The sequence below is a fragment of the Argopecten irradians genome, chromosome 4 (assembly GCF_041381155.1).
Source record: "Argopecten irradians isolate NY chromosome 4, Ai_NY, whole genome shotgun sequence".
Classification (NCBI taxonomy): Eukaryota; Metazoa; Mollusca; class Bivalvia; order Pectinida; family Pectinidae; genus Argopecten; species Argopecten irradians.
This window is the reverse complement of record NC_091137.1, coordinates 26497847-26520014: the sequence shown is the minus strand read 5'-3', so window position 1 is coordinate 26520014 and position 22168 is coordinate 26497847. Positions and strand designations below refer to the sequence as shown.

The window sequence follows — 22168 nt, the reverse complement described above, 5'->3', positions numbered from 1 at the left end:
AGGGAGAAAACCGACTCATCAGGGGGCCAAAGCTGATTATTCATAAATAGTAAAGATGAAAAAAGTTTAGCTTATATGTAAGGCAACTACTGGTTTTATTGAATAGTGATGATTAGAGGTAACAACTTTAGTGCATTCAGCAAAAATTGTTATCTGATAAATCACATATATCGTTTGTATCCTTAGCCATTTTGTTCGTACAGTAGTTGGTTCAATGTAACAAAATTAACACTTAATAAAATCATTAATATGAAATTATATTTATATTAAATCATTTTAATGCATTTCCTCAAAAAAAAAATATGTGAAATATTGGTAGCAGTCATGAATCATGAAATGATTAAAATAAATTTGGATTCCTTAATAAAACTATAAATATTATTTTGTCTAATTGATTTACCTAGAAAAGCTAGCAAATTTAAACGGTCTGTCCTATTTTAATTAAATAGAAAAGGAAAACTGTTTCTGTTCTCACACTTAAAAATTACAAAGACTCGAGGACAACATTCCTGAATGAAATATTTATTTCGTTAATTTTCTGTACCCCTCGCCATCTTGATATAAACACCACACATCAATAAATATAGGACAGAGATACAGCGATTCAGGTTTACGATAATTGGATGACTGGTGCTATAAGCGATATCGTTACAAGTAAAACAGTGCAAATCGGACACAGAAATGGGTGTTTATTGTCCTATATCCGCCGGCTTTTTAAGGCGGAGCTGACCACTTAGCGCCATAAAACGTTACATGCCAAATTATTCATGACAATCATTGAATCTGTTCGGGCAGGAAACGTTCTGGGGAATTCATACACTGTTTTAATGCATCGCATAGTGGAGCTGTCTGTAAGTGATTGACTATTTCCTACGTTTTATGGAAACACGACCGTGTGACGATACTACGGTTTATGTACCTATTCTAGTTGTGTGGAGGGCAATTACAGCGCCCATTGCTAGAAAAAATGGCTAAGTTGAAAAGCATAAAGACAATGTGATTACAAAACAACAAAATTTATGTAACTTTATTACCAAAGTTTGACGTGGCCATGATAGTATACAGTATTTATAAATCCATAAGATCCGGAAGAGAAAACGTCTGACATATCTGAAGCAGTTTTTCGTCAAATATCCTCGAATTACAAATAATATATATTTAGTTATGATATGTATATAAACAATGAATTCATTTTGCAAATAGATTAATCAGACGATTCATACATGGAGTAGTTGGGTTGCTAACATGTATAAGAAACGTTTCCTGCAAACCAATATTACATTTGTTATCTTCATATTTATTTTACATAGTTAATAACTTCGGATAATTTTGAAAAGTTGCCTAATTCAAAGGATTCGTTGAATGTCCTTTTATACTGTATCCCATATATTAAGCGGTATGATCATCAAACTGGAGGACTGGTTGATTGAGTACGACATATGATAAGGGCGTTTCTGTAGTACAGTGCTGCCAAATAGTACACACTATACTTAATCCTTTTGTAAAAGTTATCGATCAGATATGAAAAATATTATATGAAAAACTTACATATTCGTTATATAAATGATATTTACTATAAGCAAATTCAGAACACGTTGGGATCGAGTTGAACTTTCTTTGTTACTAATCCTTCCTAAATCGACCAGTCTCTTGCATCTTAAATACCGACTGCCATTCTTTGTCAAACATCAGTTGATACATTTCTTTAATTCTTAATTTTGACACTTGTTAAAAGAAGGTGTGTACTTAAAAGCTCTGAAATCTTATTTGATGTATAATCTACGTATAATCTTATTTATTTCTGTATAGAAACCCCATCGATCGATATAACTCAAAGCTTGCTCTTTTCCGTTTAAGCATAATATTTCCGACCGTGTAGTCTTTAATGACTCGATTTCATCAATTCACTCTCTATCCATCATTGAAAACCGTATCACTTATCGTTGTTGAAGAAAATGCTTTAATCAACACATCAGTCTTTGAAACGTGTCAAGTTGAACATGATTAAAATGCCATCGTTAAATTCCCTTCTTAGAATTGCCCAGTGCCTGTTAAGAGGGGAAGAGGCTGTCGACTTTCCTCTATTCAACATAACTTTATCGAATGCTCCACGTCGAGGAAGTACAATGGATCTGCAATGCGTTTCAACATCCTGGAAAAGAGATTATTAAACTGAATTTCCTCCGGGTTGTGCACTGAGTGGAGCTTTCTTTGTTTTCTTGTTCCAGTCTTATAGAGAAATCTATCACCTCGCCGCGACTTTGTTTAGAATTCTTTCAGTTGATTAATGGTGTAACGAACCAAGCATATCCTTCTTCAATTGGCTTGCATAAACATGAAGCTAAGTGTTGTCAAGACAACGTAAATGGCTTTGTTTACCGGATGGTTTTACAACATATATCCGGAAATACGTTAACACATTGTGAGGAAAAATTAGATACAATAAAATATACAATTAAAAACAACTACTCTTGATCTAAGTGTATCCAATACATAAATTGTTATGCGAATGATGTGATTTTCCAATTTGTACGTGAAATATGACAGTAACGAGTGTATTTTTCACATTTCATTTAAATGGTGTGACCTCAAATATTAGAAAAGTCTTTCACTTATAGTATCATAAACTTCTTTATTTGGTTTTCAATGACACTCAAACGATACAAAATTAACCTCATAAATTGAAATGACGCTTTCACAAAATTGTGTTATATATCAGCGCCTGTGATTGTAGGGGCCTAGCACCAGTACGCTGATAACGATCACACTGCCATTCTAAACGATTTATGGAAAGTTAAACGAATTTTGTTTAAAAATTCAATGAAGAATTTAACCCGACTTGGTTACATTTCCAAAGTCAACAAACGCTCCTGAAATCGATAGCGACGATACATCACAATTTATTACAATGATTTACTGCAAGGTAATTTGAAATCAAATGTGTTGATAAATTACAAATGACTTGGGGTTATTGAATTGTTTTTTCGGGGAAAACTCATAACTTACAATTATCGTCTACTAATAAAGAATTCGTGATATATGTTTATTTTGGATAATATTTTTATACTTTGAATTGAAAGCTAATCAAGATGACTCTGCAAAAAAGGGGAGGTAATTTAACTAGGTGTGTGTGATATAAGACTGTCAGCGTAAAAATCAGCTGTTATAAAAATCCTGTTTTTGAAAGTTTTTTATGGCAATTTAAATTATCTAAGCCAGGTGTGATTCTTTGTTTATGAACTTGTTCCAATAGTCTTTGATGATTTACCTCCAAAGAAGATTATATATTCGTTCCACTTGACATTTAACGTTGCCTGATATGACCTAAGCCTTTGATGATATCTTACTTCCCTTACTTTTCCAAATCACTTTGTTCCAATATATCCCTGAATTTTTAGGAGCCATCGCTTACTTTACGTATATACATATTTATGAATATATGTTTTCAGTTTGGGTACCTGCTTTGTTGGTATTTAGTTAATTCTGCCTTCTCCATGATACATTTCTATCCTTACCAAACAAACCTCTCATTTACTCGCACACATTATCAAACGTATTTAAGTTATTTGTTGTATATATCATTGTAATCAATAACCTTGGAGACAATTACAAACTATAAACGACGCAAAGTAATCCATTTTGATATGGTTTTACTTATTTGAAAATATACTAGTCATTCTTGTCCATATTCAAACATTTTCTTGTAATCCAACTGCTTTTTACACGAATAATTAAAGTAAGTTGTTGATTGGGAAAAAAAGTCATGCAAATCGGCTGTGGTATAAATAGCCATGGTTTCCTAGCAATAGCCTCTGTTTTAACAAACAGCGAGAATACTGAGTTATATATGGATAAAGAAGAAAGACGTATATACACGATTATATAAACAAGTAGGTGCGTGTATAGTAAGAAAACACATCAGCTTCATACAATATTGATGTCTCCCAACCTTACTTCAATTATTCTTGTAATTGGTTCTGTTATCTGGTGCAAACCGTATCAGTAGCCATGCTGCAAAACACGCCCATCTACCTCATACAACAAGTCCTCTTGCCGCAAAAGACTATTTACCTCCTTACAGAACAACATCAGGTCAAGATCACGATAGCCGATGTATTTGTTTCGGATACGTTTTCACGATTCTTTGGGATTTGTTCGACAAAAAAACCCCAATGTTATCAATTGTGTTTAACTACAAAGACTGATCATTTTAATCTAATTTTCCCGTTTTAAAAAATAGTGAATCTTAATGATTTAATAGTTCGATGAAGTGATCTATACATTTGACACTTCAACTGAAGGAATGTAATTTATATGTTCCTTTGGATATCTTTATCACATTTTAGTCGATAAACTGACTTTTTATTTTAATAAGTATGTTGATATGTTATGTGCCTAAAAAGCGTCTTTTTAATTCAGACACTATTTGTTGGTTGGCAAGGTATGTGCTATATGAATTATCAGTTGCGGCGTGAATATTTATTATCCCATTTTAAGTAAATACATTAAGAGTTAAAACAAAAATGAAAAATGAAATTAATATTTGAATAGAATAGGAAAAAAAGTTTTTCTCTAACTTGAATGCGCCAAAATATCATTTCCATGAATTAAAATATATCTTTTTCTCTTTTTGATTTCCTATCAAACACAAATCAGCGGAATGGACATTTTTGAACTAATCAGTTACAACATTTGCCTTATCAACATTTGAGTTGATGGATGAAGAAAGTTAGAAATAATGTTAACTAGATCTTCCTTGACAATGGTTTGTTTTGTATACCAGTAGTCATTACTGAAGGAATATACTATTTAATTTCATTTTCAGTTTTTATTCGCTCGATCGACACATTCCGGAGGTATGTATCAACATATTGTTAGTAGATCCATAACGTTGTATTATCAGATCTATAAAGGTTTCAATTTGGTTTTATCTGAGAAACTCTATCTTGTAGTTGTTCAGGTTTTAAGGATAGCAACAAACATCTAGACATATATATATGATATTAAAACACACGATCAATTAACGATTCGACTGAACACTAATAATATCACATTCCTAAGATAAATTTACTTGATAACATAATACCAATCCAGATGCCAAACCAAATAACATTCTTTAGAATGTGTTATAATGTACCATATGTATAACACACAATACAACTAAATCACTTGTACCGGTTAACCCGGCCATCTTCTCGCTGAATTCATATTAAGGCGAAATGTCATGTAAAAGTAAGACCTAATAATCTTTGCTGATTGATATTTATGTGTAGTAAAAAGATCATGAGCATAGGTAAGTAATTGTGATGTTGGATAACGCTGACATATTCCATTGTGCAACTTTTATTTTGACAACCTGTATGTCACGGCTTTACCGAGGGTAAAATAAAACTTAAATACTTAACTTGACCGAGTGATTCAGAAACGATACAAGCATGACTAGATTGTAACATATATGACTTGATACACTATCTTGTAATTCTAAACTCCCAATCGCTACCATCTTTATTAATGTGCAAAATGACAATAATGCCTGGTATTGCCTTCGTGACGGCCTGTATGAAACAAGTATACTCGGATGTTATAATTTATAGATTTATTTGTTTATTTTGATTGTCATAGATAGGTACAGGCATTTAAATCGTACACAACCATTTCTTGATACAATAAGCGTGTTGAAATATAGTCAGGGAAATTGACAAGATGATCCTCCCCTGCTGGTGATTACTAGATCTTAGTTGATACTCCGTACAATTACCGTACCACTCTTTATCAAATTTAGAGGTAAAAAACCGGACAGATTAAGCAAGCCTGGCCTAATCTTACACATGGTCCTCTCACTAACGAATGTTGAGATTTGAACAGTCACCGTCTCCAAATTCACCACGCTTAATATTCCCTATCAGATTTCTTCCCACTTTTCCACAAAGGCGTTTAAGGCATCTACAAAGAGAACGCCATTTGTCATGTCGCAGTTCTGGGTTAAGAAAAGCGTTGTGTTTATCGCCACAATGAAAAGTTTCGTCTATCTAGGTATAAATTATATTATCTGATAACCCATCGCAATAAACTTAAATGTTTGGTTAGGCTGCCATATTTGTAATCATTTTGTTAAGAATGGGAGGTATAATGGGGAAGGGGTTAGATTTCACCTGGTGTCACACACAGATATTTTTTAGATTTATATGTAACTAAAAAACTACATTGTCAACAGGTAACATTTATGGGAATAATTGAAGTCATATGCTAACACGTTACTGGAAATAATGGCTAGGGCGGTATCTTACCTCCGACTGCGTGGCCGGATTAGCACCATACTGGTAATATTTATGTGTAGCGAATTGCACAATAAACTTCTGATAAAGAAGAACTTCCTTTCATTATTTTTATGAAGAAATTTCAATTGAGTGTGATATTTCGCGATGGAAAAAGAGTTGAATTAAGTGATGACACTAGTTTACGATCAGTGCACAGGTATGCAGATTGTGTTCACGGAGTCATAAATAAGACCTGGTTATCGTTTTCGTAAATGACTGTCACTTATAAATGGCACAGTATGTTATGTACTTTACAACACGTACCCATCGCGTAAGTTGATAAAATATTTTTTAATCGAATTCCTCCATTTATAATCTTAATTTTTTGTTTTACATTATCTATTTTCATAAAACATACAAATTATTTTATATGATGATTTTAATTTTCAAATATTTAAAAACAACTAATTTTGAAATAAAAGTTGTTTGTGACATAAAAGCTTGCAAGTAAGTAAAAAAAAAGTATGGGCAAAAGGTTGTGTCCGATTCAGAAATTTATTTGTATAAAAGAAGATAATAAAATAAAATAACTAATAAAACATTCCTATATTATATGCCTTTTTGGACTATAATAATATATGCTATGCTGATTTATTTATCGAATAAACCCGCGGTGATCGGGGTCGAATTAATTAGACATCGTCTGATGTCGGCACGCTTCAAACGGCATTATGGACTGGTCAATGATATAACTTATATGCTGAGTATGCCTTGCTGGTATGTAAATGGGAATAGCGTTGACTTGTCGATAATCTTTTTATTATTAACGTTGTCACTTTGTAAGCCTTTGTAAATAGGTCGTATGCGATGAACAACAATGTGGAGAAAACGACAGCTTGGATTTCAGTCTAGCAGAAACGCACAGTGTAAGATAAAACGGCTTCATCAAATCATCTCTGCTTTTTCAGTTTTGTTTTACCAAAAATTAAAAAAAAACATGATATCCATTTTTTCATCAACATGTAGAAGAAGAGATCACAGCGAAAAACATTATTGTTAATTTATTTCCATTTTTCTTCCACATGTAGAAGTAGAGAAAACTACTACTTTTCCAAGACAAACAAATCATTCCGAAATATTGTTGCCATTACAGAGTAGTGCAGATACGTGCTATGTGTCATAAAGTAAAATATTGTTTATCTTTTGCTCAGATTTTCAAACATGTTTTGATTTTCAACTTCAACGGTGACGTTACAATTATAATATAACTTTTGATCTGTATTTATGGATTTCGTTGTACTAGACATAGCCAAAAGTGGGTCTGTAAACGTTTGCTGGTTGATTTATTCGATCAACACCCTATCAACAGCAGTGATTTTGGGAGGCTGCAGTGTGTTCGTGTTGTGACTCTATGTAATAGTGGAACTCCTGCAATATAGTGTAATATCACTGAACCGTGTTAACAGAGGCACGTAACAAATATACCCGACCCGGTCCTAATATACTGACACGGCATAAACTAGTCTTCCTGCTCCCTTTATGGCGTAAAAATAGAATCTTACATGGGCCTGTCAGCTGGACAGGGATATCTGAGCCCGAGTGAAAGAGTTTGGCTAATCAATATGAGGCTTGCGGAGGGTTGATGGTCTAAAGTCCACCTGCTAAGCCCATGTTTGATTCTTTTTCTCCCATACTTTAACGAGAAATGGTGAAAATTTAGTTGATATGAACGTCGCTGTGAGAAAAAAATGGTCGCCGTACGTATGGATGACGTCACTGTCTAGCGCGTGTGAGCTGTCTTTTCCCTACCCCGGTAAAAAACAGAGTTATCTTCTCTCTAGCAACCGCGGGAAAACCCTGTCAAGTATTGGAGAATGAATTCTCAAATATAAACTTGGTGCTCCTTCTACGGCAGCAGTCTTTCAAATATTTCTTCAGTTCGATGCGTATCAATCCCTCAAATAAGATTCGAGCGGAGACATGGAATTCGAAAGGCATTCAAAATTTAGAAATCGCCAACATAATTCCACGCCATATCCATATACATGTACCATCCAATACCTAGTTATACGATATTTGGAAGAAATGAACTTGGAGAAATATGTAGTTTAATTTTTATTCATAACTAAATCTAAAGATAATTTCGTGACACACAGAAATCACCTTACTTATTATAAATGTATGTGAGATAATGAGAAAAAGAGATTAGGCATAACCAAATGCAGGATTGAAGCACTGAAAATTCATATACATTATTTTGCTTATGCCGTTCTGCCGGCTTTTTATACGACTAGTTAAATGCACATCCCTGCATTATTGGCAGCCGACAGAACAGAGTAACTTATTATATGTATGTGGTCATGGATAATGTCTATAACTGAGCGTCATTTACACTGGGCAGCATTGCAATTGAATAACATAATAGGCATAGTATATATGTTCACTCGCAGTGTTTGGAGTATTTGCTTAGTTTATGCACAACAAATCTTACTTCAACCATTATTATAATGAGATTTGCTTTTACGTCTCTCACGACTGTTAATTGGTTTGAGGTTCTCTCTCGACTGTTAATTGGTTTGAGGTTCTCTCTTTATATGTTTTGTATCTAACGAACACAATATTACACAACTTTCCCAACTTTAGTTGACCTATTTAGCGAAACTTGTCCATACCAAGAATGCTCAACACGGGTTCATTTTGCCACACATTTGCCAGAAATACTTTACGAGCTTTCACCACCATTTCATTATTCTGTTATTTGGCTCGAATGACATTATGTTTTTCTTTTTCAACTTCTGTTTTCAGAATATATTGGAGGAGGCGTAGAAATATGGTTAACATGTTGTTGTAGACCATGTATGAACATTCTAGGCAATGTTGGGCGCTGTGGGGTCATTGAATTTTCACCATGGCGATAGTACAAAGCGTCAATATTAGAAATGATTCCGGCAGCCTGAGGATGGTAAGTAAACCAGTAAGGATTTGTCTGGAGTAAACGCTGGACGGCCGCATAGTTTCCTGCTTCAGCCAGAAGTTCTAATCCTACGGCTGTCTGTCGCTTCCATTTTGTCCTGTAATGCCAAATAAAGTTTTATTTTATTCAGTTTATATAGATAATAAGAGAATAATATATATAAAATATAGATTGATTATAGTACAGGTTTTTTTTCAAATATCGAAAAAAATATTCATTATATGAATAATAAATACCTTTGTAAAGATATTACATAATAAAATAATTAACATACAAATATAAACAAATTCAGATAATACATGAAGGAATTATTAATGGAATAAATAAACGAAAACGAAAGCATGATTTTTTTTAATACAGAAATAAGGTCTCACGATAGAAATCTCACCCCTTACATTTAAGCAACTTAATTTCTGTTAGGTCAATTCTACAGCGGTTCTATTAAAAAATAATGATATTTTCGGTTCCGTTAAAAATATGGCCAGTATAATGATAAACAATTGTCGTACGTCATTATCAGTTTTCAAACTAAATGATAATTATTAAGATTATATTTTGCTTGTGCAGTTGACCCCTAGAGTTTGATGCTTTGTATCGCCACCTCATTCGTGTTCGTATTGATTTCTTTCATACAGTTATATTATTGTATATATTTTCACAGCTAGCTGCCACTCGTTCAATACTAATTGATATGTTATGAATCTGTAATTTCTCTTTCGGATCCACTTTTAGAAATTGCCGATTCTATTTACACATTTGCCTTTTAAACATCCCAACAAAAAGTTAATCGAAGACTTTTTGTGTCATGAAATCACATCAAATACTGATGGTATTGAATAATGCATGAGAACTTGGCAAACCACTTTGGTGAATGATCTAACTGGTGAATAAGTCACTGTGGAACAGTTTGTCAAATGTAAAGAGGGAACAGTACCCGTAAGAATTTATCTGGCGTAAAATGATAACTGTTCACCCATGTAATGCTTCTCCTGACGTCTAAATTTTCCCATCACGTATAAATGATTTACCTGCATATATTAAATACACGCCATTTATTGCTTTAGGGTCATCCAGTACCGTATGCAAATCCTACATTCATTTACCGGAAACTGTTCAGTTCAAACTGTTAGAGTATACCTGCGTGCACTTCACTACACAAACGTTTTTACAACAGCTGAGATACAGGACAGAATCTCTAACTTGTAACAATCGCCTTTCGATTTTAGTCCTTATCTCCCGGTCTTTGTACAACGTTACACGGTAAAGCAGGCATGCAATGTAACAAGGACTTGTACATATGAAGATTGAGTGCACTAAAAGTCGAAATTGAAAAATAATGAAGTCAGTATAAGTCATATGGAAAATTTATTTTAATTCACTTGTACGGATAATGGCTGGGCCTTATTATACCGCCGGGTGTATATTGAGGAGAAATGCACCATCATACGGCGAGTAGGATATCTCTCTATCGGTTTATTCATACGTGTTAATAGAATACAAATTCCTGACTGCGTGGGGTAAACGTATTGGAGTAGATTGCCCCAGATGTTCAATTCAAAATAGCACTCCATGCTTTCCACGGTCCGTATTTAATGTTTGTTTACTTCAATTCCATCAGCCGGTAATTATTATGTTTCGTAAACATCGTGGAATCGTTTCTGATACAACGAAATAAAATCATTCCAAGAAGATATTAGATCAGTTGTGTAATTAAACACAATTTATAATGTACGATAAACGATGAATTTGATTATCTTTGATTTTAATATTCTACAGATAATCAATTATTTAAGAAATATTCTGCAATTTGTTTTCCAAGTACTGAAAGTTATTTCTCAAAAGCAAATTAACTTTCGCTGGGCTTTTCGATTGAAGCTTTGATGAAATATGTCATATTTACAATACTTTTAATAGAGATGGTTGGACGAGTATTTTTGTATATTAAATTAAGGCGGGGTTATAAAATTGGTATTTAAGAGCGTGGAATTTGTGTTTTATGATTTCTTTCTACTATAGTTGTATCTTAGCTAGTTTCTTAGCAACACAACCATAAGTTCTTTTGATCACAACAAGATAGTCCCCATATGAATAGTACCTGATCTAATATGTATACGTGGTTAAAATACACTTAGAATGACGTTTAATTTCCCATTTTTATCATATTTCTCGTTGGAAATAGACAGTTACACGAACAAAAACAAGTATATAGTTAAAATGTAGTTTATTTGAATAAATTAATAAATATTGTCAAACCATCCACAGTTAGTTTTTTTACTGTTGCAATGGCAATGCATTGTGATAAATTCCATTACAATGGTACTGTTATGGTTTAAAGTCAAAATATATGAATTTCCGTAAATAAAAGAATAAAATAAAAAATAAATTATAAAAACTCTTTCATTAGTTACACATTTTACCCAATACACGCGAAAATATATTTAGAATATTCATTTTTTTCTGAAAGTTTTGCTTGGTCAGTATGGCATTAAGATATTTGTATTTCTAACGCATTAAAACTGCGATTTGTTAATGTAGCGGGATTGAGTCCAAACGATCATGGCGAAACACGTAAAGGGAGGGTCAGAAATACGGATAAACCATGTCGGTACTAAACGACATATCGTACACTTTATCGAAAGCAAATTGATATATATTTCAGAACCTATTTATACATAAAAGTTTGCGTATTGATATATCTCGCTTTCTTACCCAAGCTATTTTTCGTATAATAGTCGCTAAATTTATGTTATATATGAACTAATCAAAGCGATTGCTATCTACTTTTATAATAAACACAGAAATAATCAATACGTTTATGAAATTGTATTATATACTTCATAAACATTTTGTTCATACAGATTATTCAGCAAATCTGACAACGTTAATTTATGTTAAATTACTTGATATACAGTTACGCAATATCTTAATAGGATGATGTCATTCAAGTATGAACGTGATCATGATATGATTTATTATTTCTTTAGAATCATTAAAAACACCTATACGACTGGTTTAAATAATACATATTTATATAATATAAGAAAATATACTTTAAATAAATATTACAAAAAAAATTATTTTAATGTCGGTTGACGAAATATACGATATGAAAATGTTAATAATATTATCATGATCCAAATAATAATCATTACTTTGATATCATGATTATGATGTTATAGACATATGTTACTATGGTGCTTGTGAAGTTTTACGTCATTGAAATAAAACTGATATAAACGCAATCAGCACTACACTAAAATGATATTTTATTTCGAAGTTTCGGAACAATAATTGTATTTATCACATAACTGGCCCGTACAACTATGTCATACGGACATGTCATAAATATCGTAAAACACATGTGTAATGACACTATTGGGATATCATATATCACATGTATTTTGACATCGAATGATTGTCTTTGTAGACGGACACGTAGGGACAAAATTGAAAGTCTCACTTAAATTCATATCAATAAAATTGATGGAATAAATATAATCTTACTCTCGTGACTATATAACTTCAAATTTGTCAAACTCGTTAAATAACTTGATATGCCACTCGCCTAAAGGCTCGTGGCATACCAAATTATTGAACTCGTTTGATAAATTTCATATCACATAGCCACTCATGCAAGATCCTGTATATATCAAAATTATATCGGAAACAAATATTAGTGATTTTGATTTAACATTTTCGTTTTAGATATGCAGTATAACGTCATGTTCTATGACCTCGTTAAGTCAGGCAAAATCATCTAAATTATATTTAAAATCATCCGGTTTACTTAACAAAAGGTTCAGATGAAAACGATATGCTAAATAGAAAGTAACGTTTCAATCTAAGCTATTTAATTTATCATATTAATGACTAAATATTATGTACTGGTGCAATATTCACCATTGTCTCAGAAAAATGTATCGCATTTCTGATGTTTTTTTTTAAAATAAGTTTAGTTGCAATATTTTTGCTTCTAGCAAGACATTTTATAATCAGCTCTTTTAATATCTGAGCGGATTTTGACAACATTCACAATGATGATAAATTCTAATCTAAATGTGGTGTGTGATTATTAAAGATATTCTAAACGATAAATACCATCAACATTTCTGTAATAATTTTAAATCTTCATACATAATGCCTTTATTTACATCAGATGTCGTAAGAATTACAATTAGATGTTCAATACGCGTGTCAGTGAATTTTATCTCTTGTTTCAAATATTCTAATTCAGCCAATAAAGTAACCACGACTCTTAAATAATTGACAATAAAATTAAAAATTAAATGACATTAATTATAATAGATCTATCAGGTAATTGTTTACCACGAATAAGTTGAATATCAAATACTGTTTATAAATTTGTAATAGTTTGTAAAATAAAACAAGTATTAATCATAACTATTTCGAGATTATAAAACATACTTAGTTCATGCTCCCCTTACTTCGTCATAAGCGAAATAAGGAAATTGTAATTATTTAGAAAATATTGTTGGAATATGAAAATATTTTATAGAATTGAAAATAATATAAACTCTTTCAAAATAATGTTTAAACGTCACCCTAATACAGAATAGAGAACATTGTCATTATAGTATACAGGATTAATGATGATGTCAAAATATAAATTAAACCGCGATTCTTTGAATATATAGATATAAGAATAAAATTCACAAGCTGCAGCTAATTTACCTTATAACGATATTAGTATCAAATGGAAAAAAATGCGATAACAAACGATTTGTGTTGAGACAAAATAGAAAAATAACAAACAAGAACGATGCTTACTCTTTTTATGGAATGTGAGGTTTGATATAAGAATTTACTTGATTAACCCTTGGCATTTTGGAATGTAATTAGTAATACTTAAGAAAACAAAAATACTAGATGTTTTGATGTCAAAAGTAAAAAAATATCCTTGTATACTACTGTGTGTAAAGTATGCCAACTTTTCGTCGCACAGTTTTAACATACCTGGAAGTTATAGTTTCTGCACCTAAAGCACACAATTCCGTTAATGATCCAAAAATAGATATTTTCATAGTTCATGCCTTTGTTGGCAGAATATATTAGTGTTTTTTTATATACCATCATCCCATTCTATCAACATATTCGACTTTAGGGTATTTAAGTTATGATTTTCCTCACTAAAACTCGGGTTTTAAAGATTTTTCTATTTTTTCCTAAACGGATACTGCTTCAAACGTTTGGAACAAAAAAGTTTGAGTTTCTTAGTTAAATTCAATATGAAATATAAAAAAATAATTAATTGCGTCCCGAAAAAAATCCATTGCACTCTACCCTATATAGAAACATAATGGAATGAAGTACTGATCGTGAATGCACAGATGCAAAATAATTTTTTTTTAAATTATTTTCTGTATTAATTAGACATACTTTTACATGGTAAACACAACTTATTGTTGAATTGGCGAGTATCGTTTATATTCTGTCGGCGGTAGAGCATCTTTATAAACTATTATGATACAATTTATTTTTTATGCTTTACACATCGTAGTACACACGCACGCTAGTTTGCACAATGATATAAATATCATATATTTTAAGATATCCTATGTAACTAACAACATCACAATGAATACTAGTAACTAAGTAAACATATGCAATAGAATTTTTTTTAATTGCTGAGGTGACGAGAAAACTCACCTCCTGTTCTGGTACCAGGTCTTCACTTGTGTGTCTGTCAGGTTCAGTTTGGCGGCAAGTTCCATCCTATCCTGAACACTGAGATATTTTTGTCGTTCAAAAGTTTTTTCCAGACTGTTTAGCTGGTGGTCAGTAAATGCCGTTCGTGCCTTTCGGGGCTTCTTCGGTTTCATTAATCCTGTGACAGAATCAGTTTGCTGGTCTGATGAACCATCTTCTTTTTTGTCTAAAACACAACGAATGTACATGTAGGCACATTTTCATCACGTCTACTACTTAATGCATTAAGTATTTTTTTCTTTGGGACATACATCCCATTTTAGATATCATCAAAGAAAACAAAACATACATGCACATCACTGTGGAAGTGATTTTTATACGCAATAAAAAAATCGTTGACCTTACCACAGCATACAACTATGAGCAATAAACAAAGGAACCAATTTATATAAGCTTTTAGTTTGCTTTCCAATTTCCAAATATTCTATAGTTTGTATGTTTATACATCAATACATGAATAAATATTAACGAAAGGAAACAGGTATATGTGGCATCTCTATCACAAAACATGGAGCCAGGAAACCGTAGTTACATGCTAATAACATCTATTAATTCTACGTTTTGATTACGAACGTCACAAATTAATAGAGAGATAGAACTAATAAATAGGATAGGCGATAGATCATATCTACTTAAACAAAAAGGTGGGTTACGCAATTGCCATCGTTTACTCTCTTTACGTCAAAACACTCAAATGTAAATTGCATTATTTCACATTTAGTGTATCGATGAAGAAAATATTTTGAGTTTTATATGAAATATAGTTTTGTAAAAAAACAACCCAATAAGTTATATTATATAATGTTCTGATTATATAATGTTCTGATTATTGTTTTGTTATATCATGAATCAGTTCAAAATTGACATCAAAACAGTGTATACTATACAGTATTGATATCTTATTGTGTATCTGTTAGTCTTTATATCATTCCGACCGCAGCATTATTCCCGTTCTACGTATAATAGATCAAGTAAAAGAATGTAGCTTATTACAATGACATATTTATTGTACGTGTATTAAACAATGAGAGTTTAAACTTGAAGCGAAGTAGCAGTATCAGTGGTAATAGACATCTGTGTATAGACACTTTGACATGCTGACAATTTAATTGATATGTATCAAGACGGGTCTCAGTGAAATGAATTTATAATTTGATATTCACTCCAAATTATTAATATAGTTTCCTCATATCTAGAGATAGCCGAGGTTGAACTTGGACCTCCAAGCAAGGAACCAACACGACGCTTGCAAATCTGCCAACGACAAACGTGACAATTCCGGGGTTAAGCTTCCTATATTTATACGCCCTCAATTTACTTTTTCTAAATCATTCTATTTAACAGGCAGGAGTTTTTCATGAACTCCGTTAGTAAGAGCTGTCAGAAGACTTAATTAAAACCGTACTATAATGAGTCTGGGTAAGCGGATTCACCTGGGTTACAAAACTCTTTGACAGGCGTTGTCTTGTAGGACCGCCTTCAAGAGTAAGGGAACTGTTTGCATTCCCAAAGTGTTTGTTGACTGTCAAACACATGGACAATAGCTCCAATGTATGATCATTGCAAATTTGTTCCTATTCCAGGGCCATTCGTGTGTTATCATAACTAAAACATCTGGGTGGGCAAGTGAGATTTGGCTGGGTGGAAATTCGCCGGACTAAATAGAGTTAAATGGATTAAAGCGGTACCCAGCGAGAGGTCCATTGCTGCTCAGATCGGAGCAACTATGCTCATCTTTGTCACATCGTACATGGATCAGGTTGCTATTTTAATCCTCAATTTCAGCCCAGCGATGAAGCCAAGAAGATATCTCCCATATCATATTTCAAATTGTGTCTTCTATCTGTGACATTTATGTTCACTTTATGCAAACGAGACAGCACGCTGAAATAAATTATACCCAACAGCTCGCTATTATACGCCTGGAAAGATCTAAGGATGGATTTTCCTACTTACTTTTCTCATTATTAGTATATGCTATATGATACAGCTGGCTATCTGACATTATCCTATATTTTATTTATCTTCAGCTGATAAAAATATGAAAACGTGGGACAAAATTAATTAAAATGAAACCCGTAATTTAGATAAAAACACTAATTGCTTGAACAAAATTATTAGAGAAATTCAATAACTATTCAACATATCTATCGACAGAATATTATAAATAATAATGAAGAATAACTTAAAACTTATACAATACGATATATGATATGGCAGTGTTTTTTTTAAATATTATGGCAGTGTTTTTTTTAAATATTATAAAACAAGTATCCTTTTCCTGAAGGTCTAGATGGTTAAATCAAGAATCGTGACTCAAGCATTACCTCAACCAAACTAATCTAATATCTTTCTCCCAGTCTCTCTTCATTTCAGCGTGCTTGCTATCAGCATAAAATATTTTATTTTGTCAGAAAAATTAGCCATGCAGTTAAGTTTTCATGACAAAATATTCTAACGTAAAATAGCACTGACACTCAAAATACTTACAAATAAAAGTGTTTGTATCATTGTTCAAATTAAATTAAAATAAGAAAGGAATTCCGTAAGAAAATGCTTACTAGTAAACCCCAACGCAAAGGGAACAATTAAAAAGGATTGACATGTTTTCATTTATTGACATAACTAATGTAGATTAATGGAAATAAAGACAAATAAACACAATGTCTTTTTAGCATAACTTTATGTATTTACCACCGAAATCTACTTAATATATCCATTGCATGCTATTTCTAAGTTTCTTTGTTTGTCCGTTGTCTTCAGTGATAAATAATTAAGACCACGAAGGCAAGTCGCAAAATGAAAGGCCATTTTATATTGATTCCTTACGTTGTAAGTTGGCCGGTGATCTGCCAAATTCGCCAGCTTCACAGCTACAACGAACGCCATAAGAACATTGTTTAATATTGATTACAGGCAATCTAGCAATGTGTTCCAATTAAACAGTCCAAATTACTAGCATCAATAACGGGAGAAAAACAACGGAGAACAAAACGCACCTTCAATTATGTAATTACATCGAGAATTACGCAACTCTTACAGATAATTATATTTATCGATGGTTATACTTTCCTTTTCCATTTGTAATTAATCGAGGAATCAGTTACATAAAGTATCGTTAATAAAGCTAATGTAAAGACACTTAACGCCTTCTCCAAGATGGCGTGCCGATAGCAGGAAATCGGGAAAATGTCAACGTCGGAATGCGGACCTTCCTTATTTACTAGCAGTGGGCGCTGATCTCATACCCAACTGGGTGTATAGACTAACTACTTCTGGTAATTACATTGTATAACATACTTGGTATTATGCGCATAAGTGACATCACTGTAAAACTGTTGATTACAATTTCTATACCTACATGTCTTTTTATTTTCAATATAATCATGAGTTTCATGTGATTCATCATACAAACATTTTCTCATTTAATTTTCATTGATTTAAACCCTCAGTTAAATACCTTTGTATATTATACTTGATATCAAAGAAAATGATAGTAATCTTTTTTTTTACAATGAACGAATTATAAATTTATATCAAAACATCAATTTGTGTTACGTTTTTAGATTTAATTTTTTGAAAACAACATAATTTATCAAAATCTTTCTAAACGACTCGAGCCTTGATATTCATATTTCGATATTTGTAAGTTTTGTAATTTGCTTCTAGTTGTAAAAGTAGATAGTTACTTTGTTTCTCCTAAAAGCGTATTATTATACATGTATATATCTGCTTCACTGCCAGGACATAATATTACCAGTGTAAAAAAAACCAGAAAGAGTGATTTTCTGCAGTTAGATAAATAATATTACACCCTTATAGCTCAAATTTCTATTTTTCCTTTAAATCCAAAATTTGTGATTAATTAATTGATTTCTTAACAAATTCCTCTAACCTATGCCTCCATATTGAATTAAGTACGAACTGATATGAAATTCCTTTTATTAGTATACGTACATGTTAAGTAGATTTCGCATTGTACAGAAAAAATGAATGAACGTAAAGTAAATGCATTAGTTGTGTCGATCATTTTAATAACACTATCTATCTACCATATAAATTATCAATGAACTTTATCTAAAGCAAAATATATTACTATATTATTTCGCTTTGATTACAAAATATTAGTATAATATTTGTCACACTTATAGTTTGCGTTATGTACTTCATTTGAACATCGATAACAATTTGAATTATCATTTATTGCGTCAACAAGAATTATCACCAAATGATATTTTCAATATATGCCTGACCGATAATTAGATGTATCAGTTATGTGACCCTGTATGTAAACATCTGTATGTCAATGATTATAACAATATTGTAAGGTCAGAATATTATATGCCCGAGAGTATGATGAACTCTAAGCCGTAATGAAACGGTTCCTCTACTTAAACCCTTAATGGGAATTTGATATCACACTCACTAACACAGTTCTCCATCAAAATCGGATCTTTAAGAAGACCTCATCTGTTATTTTGTAAACACTAAATTACCCGTTATTTTCAACCCATTTTACTCATATACAATTACTAATGGAGCGACAATCCTTTCAGAATGTTATATATTCACACAAACACACGTCGTTGATTGTAAAAGGTTTGACATCTCTTCGATAAAACGACTTATAAATCCTCTCCGAGAATTGTTTATTATATATAAATCAACTTTTCGAGACATCAACAGACGTGAAAGATTTCTGTCTCATAGATTATAAAAGTACGTCCATGTGATACACATGAATAAATATTATCATTTGAGATAAAGTATTTTATGTATATGATATATAACATCCATGTTTGCGCTACTTTTTTGTCTAGTTATTTGCATTATCGTGTAAAGATATACAACCGTTAAAGACAATTGTTTTTGAAAATTACTTCATAGTTTATATTTTTACTATCACTCTCTCGAATTAAAAGAACAAAACATAAAAACGAAAGAAAAAGTTAGGATTTTAAAATAAAATGCAAGGTAAGTAAAAATCATACCATACATTATTTCAGCAGATATAAATAGGCTTTACAATGAAATATAGGTAATAATTTTGTAACAAACACACAATAATATTATTGGTTGCTAGAAACAATTAGCATTAACTGTCAGACATAAAATGCATATATCATCCGTAAATTATATCATTTCAGAATGTTCTTTTACTTACATAACATCACATATATATTTATCTCATTTCTACTTGGTGATGAATTTAAATAAAACAATCATTTTATTGAAAAATAATATGAATCAAAATACTACACTTATGATTCTCACTTGATGAACGAACAGAAACTACTTGAACATGTGGAAAGGATGAAAATTATATAGGTATGAACCGGATATAGGAATAAATCCTTTTAGAAATTGTTTATATGACACTGATATATTTACCTTCAAGTATATCTGTGCTTGCATCATCGCTATCATCCTCTTCGTCATCTTTGTCATCGCCTGCTTCATTACGATAGTCCTCGCCGTGTCCTGTGCCACCAAGAGATGCAAAGTTTACGAAATTGTGTTTAGCAATGGCTTCCGTGTTCAGAGAACTATGTGAGGACAAATATCGGCTGGGTACTCTAAGTGGCCGAAATGCAGAGAAAGTTTGTGCTCGTTCACGATGTCCTTCTGATAAAATGTCTGTGATAAAGAATGATCTCCTCGGCGGACTTACTAAAGGTCCATTTGTGTCATTTAATCTTGTATGTGCTTCTGGAATTTTTGAATCAGACGAAAGTTCCTGTCGGTCAATTATTGATGGTATAGATACACGGTCAGTTTCACCGAGAACGTCACTTGATTTACAAACTCTTTCATTTTCAGAGTCGGATTTGTCAGAAGGACAATCAGCATCATCATTATTTCTAGGCACCGGGGATGAGGATGGTGAACTCACTGCGTCCACTGAAGAGGCCATTCGGTCGCCTTTAATTAGGTTTAATGTCATTTTGATATCTTTTTATCAAATATTATAACAAATACAATAAAAAGAGCGATTAAAAATAACCAAGTAACCAATCAATTGTCAAGAGTTAATTGACATATTGTTGCTACATCTTTGTATCTGTTTATCTGCGTGTTATAAGCCGATATGATTCATATAAGTAAAATGAAGTTAAGTGTAATCCAGATATTAGGTTATAATGGTCCAGTTAGTTTTCCATTGCTTCCATATAGTCTCTTCTGTCGCACTCCATAGGTAGGACGCTATATACCCTCACTTGATCAGTGATAATGCTTCATAAAATTGTGACCACTGTGCGTGAAAGGTTACCTCTTCGTCATCGATTGTCCGGTAGAAAGACTTGACAGATGATGCGAAGACGACAAGAAGTCAGTAGTTATGAAAAATGCACAATGGTCGATGTGTACTCTTCTATACACCGGCTCCAATTACGCGATCTCTGATCTACATCCGTCCGCTGGTCGGGCGAAGTACAATCATCCAGCATTAAGCCGCAGGATTACATGGCCGAGAAGGGCAGGTATTTGTGACCAACGAGAGATTTTCTCTTTCAACCGACTCGGTTTTTTTCTCTTTCTATTATGTCTGTATAATTGTAAACTTTATAAATCGATTTAGCATTTAATTTAATCTTTACCTGGGTCTGGTGTAGCATCAGTGTGTGGTATACAGCCTGGCTGTATCTCTTGACCAATCATAAACGACATTACCATAAGTGGGCGGAGCTATCAACACCCGCGTGTCAACTTGTGAGCGTTGTTATGAATAGTTATATCACATATCGGAAGCAATGAATGTCGCAGCCATAGTTCACTCATCGGGAACAAATTACATGTAACGTTCATTGTTAGCAGCAAACAGATTTATACCATGATAACAAGATTAATTTATAGTTTGATTTATTTAAACAATGACAGAAAAGACTGCTTCTCGAAATGAGAGACGAATTAAATTCCGTTATATGAAGAGCAGGCTGTCACTTCCAGCGCACAAAAAGAGTGTGTTTTGAATAACGGAAATTGCAGAGATTGGAACGAAAGAGATAGTTTTCTAAACCATGTATTATTCAAGGATTGTGCCAGGGTGTTATTTTTATTTTGTTATTATTTTTTTCTAAACTGATGTTTTTCTAAACAGTTGTAAAGCTAACTGTATTTTACCAATATGACTGATAATACCATATTTATATAGTTACAAAAAACAAATATGAATAAATAAGACCTCACCTCAAATGCTAAAAGTTCAGTT

At 32.3% G+C, this 22168-nt stretch overlaps 1 protein-coding gene across 1 annotated transcript; it reads right to left on the bottom strand.

Moving 5' to 3' along the window:
- Window positions 1–8446: 8446 nt before the first annotated feature.
- Window positions 8447–20902, bottom strand: LOC138322447 (barH-like 2 homeobox protein). Its single transcript, XM_069266475.1, has 3 exons — window positions 20350–20902; window positions 14899–15124; window positions 8447–9328 (listed from the first exon to the last, which is right to left on the bottom strand). Exons 1-3 carry the CDS (start codon window positions 20900–20902, stop codon window positions 9046–9048), a joined length of 1062 nt encoding a protein of 353 aa, XP_069122576.1. The 3' UTR covers window positions 8447–9045.
- Window positions 20903–22168: the final 1266 nt, after the last annotated feature.

Excerpts from the sequence above, each read along its gene's own strand:
- LOC138322447 (XM_069266475.1), bottom strand. The coding sequence starts at position 20,902 with ATGACATTAAACCTAATTAAAGGCGACCGAATGGCCTCTTCAGTGGAC. Across the intron at positions 15,125-20,349 it reads AAGCACAGATATACTTGAAG|ACAAAAAAGAAGATGGTTCA; the intron begins GTAAATATATCA and ends GTTGTGTTTTAG. Across the intron at positions 9,329-14,898 it reads ACCTGGTACCAGAACAGGAG|GACAAAATGGAAGCGACAGA; the intron begins GTGAGTTTTCTC and ends TTGGCATTACAG.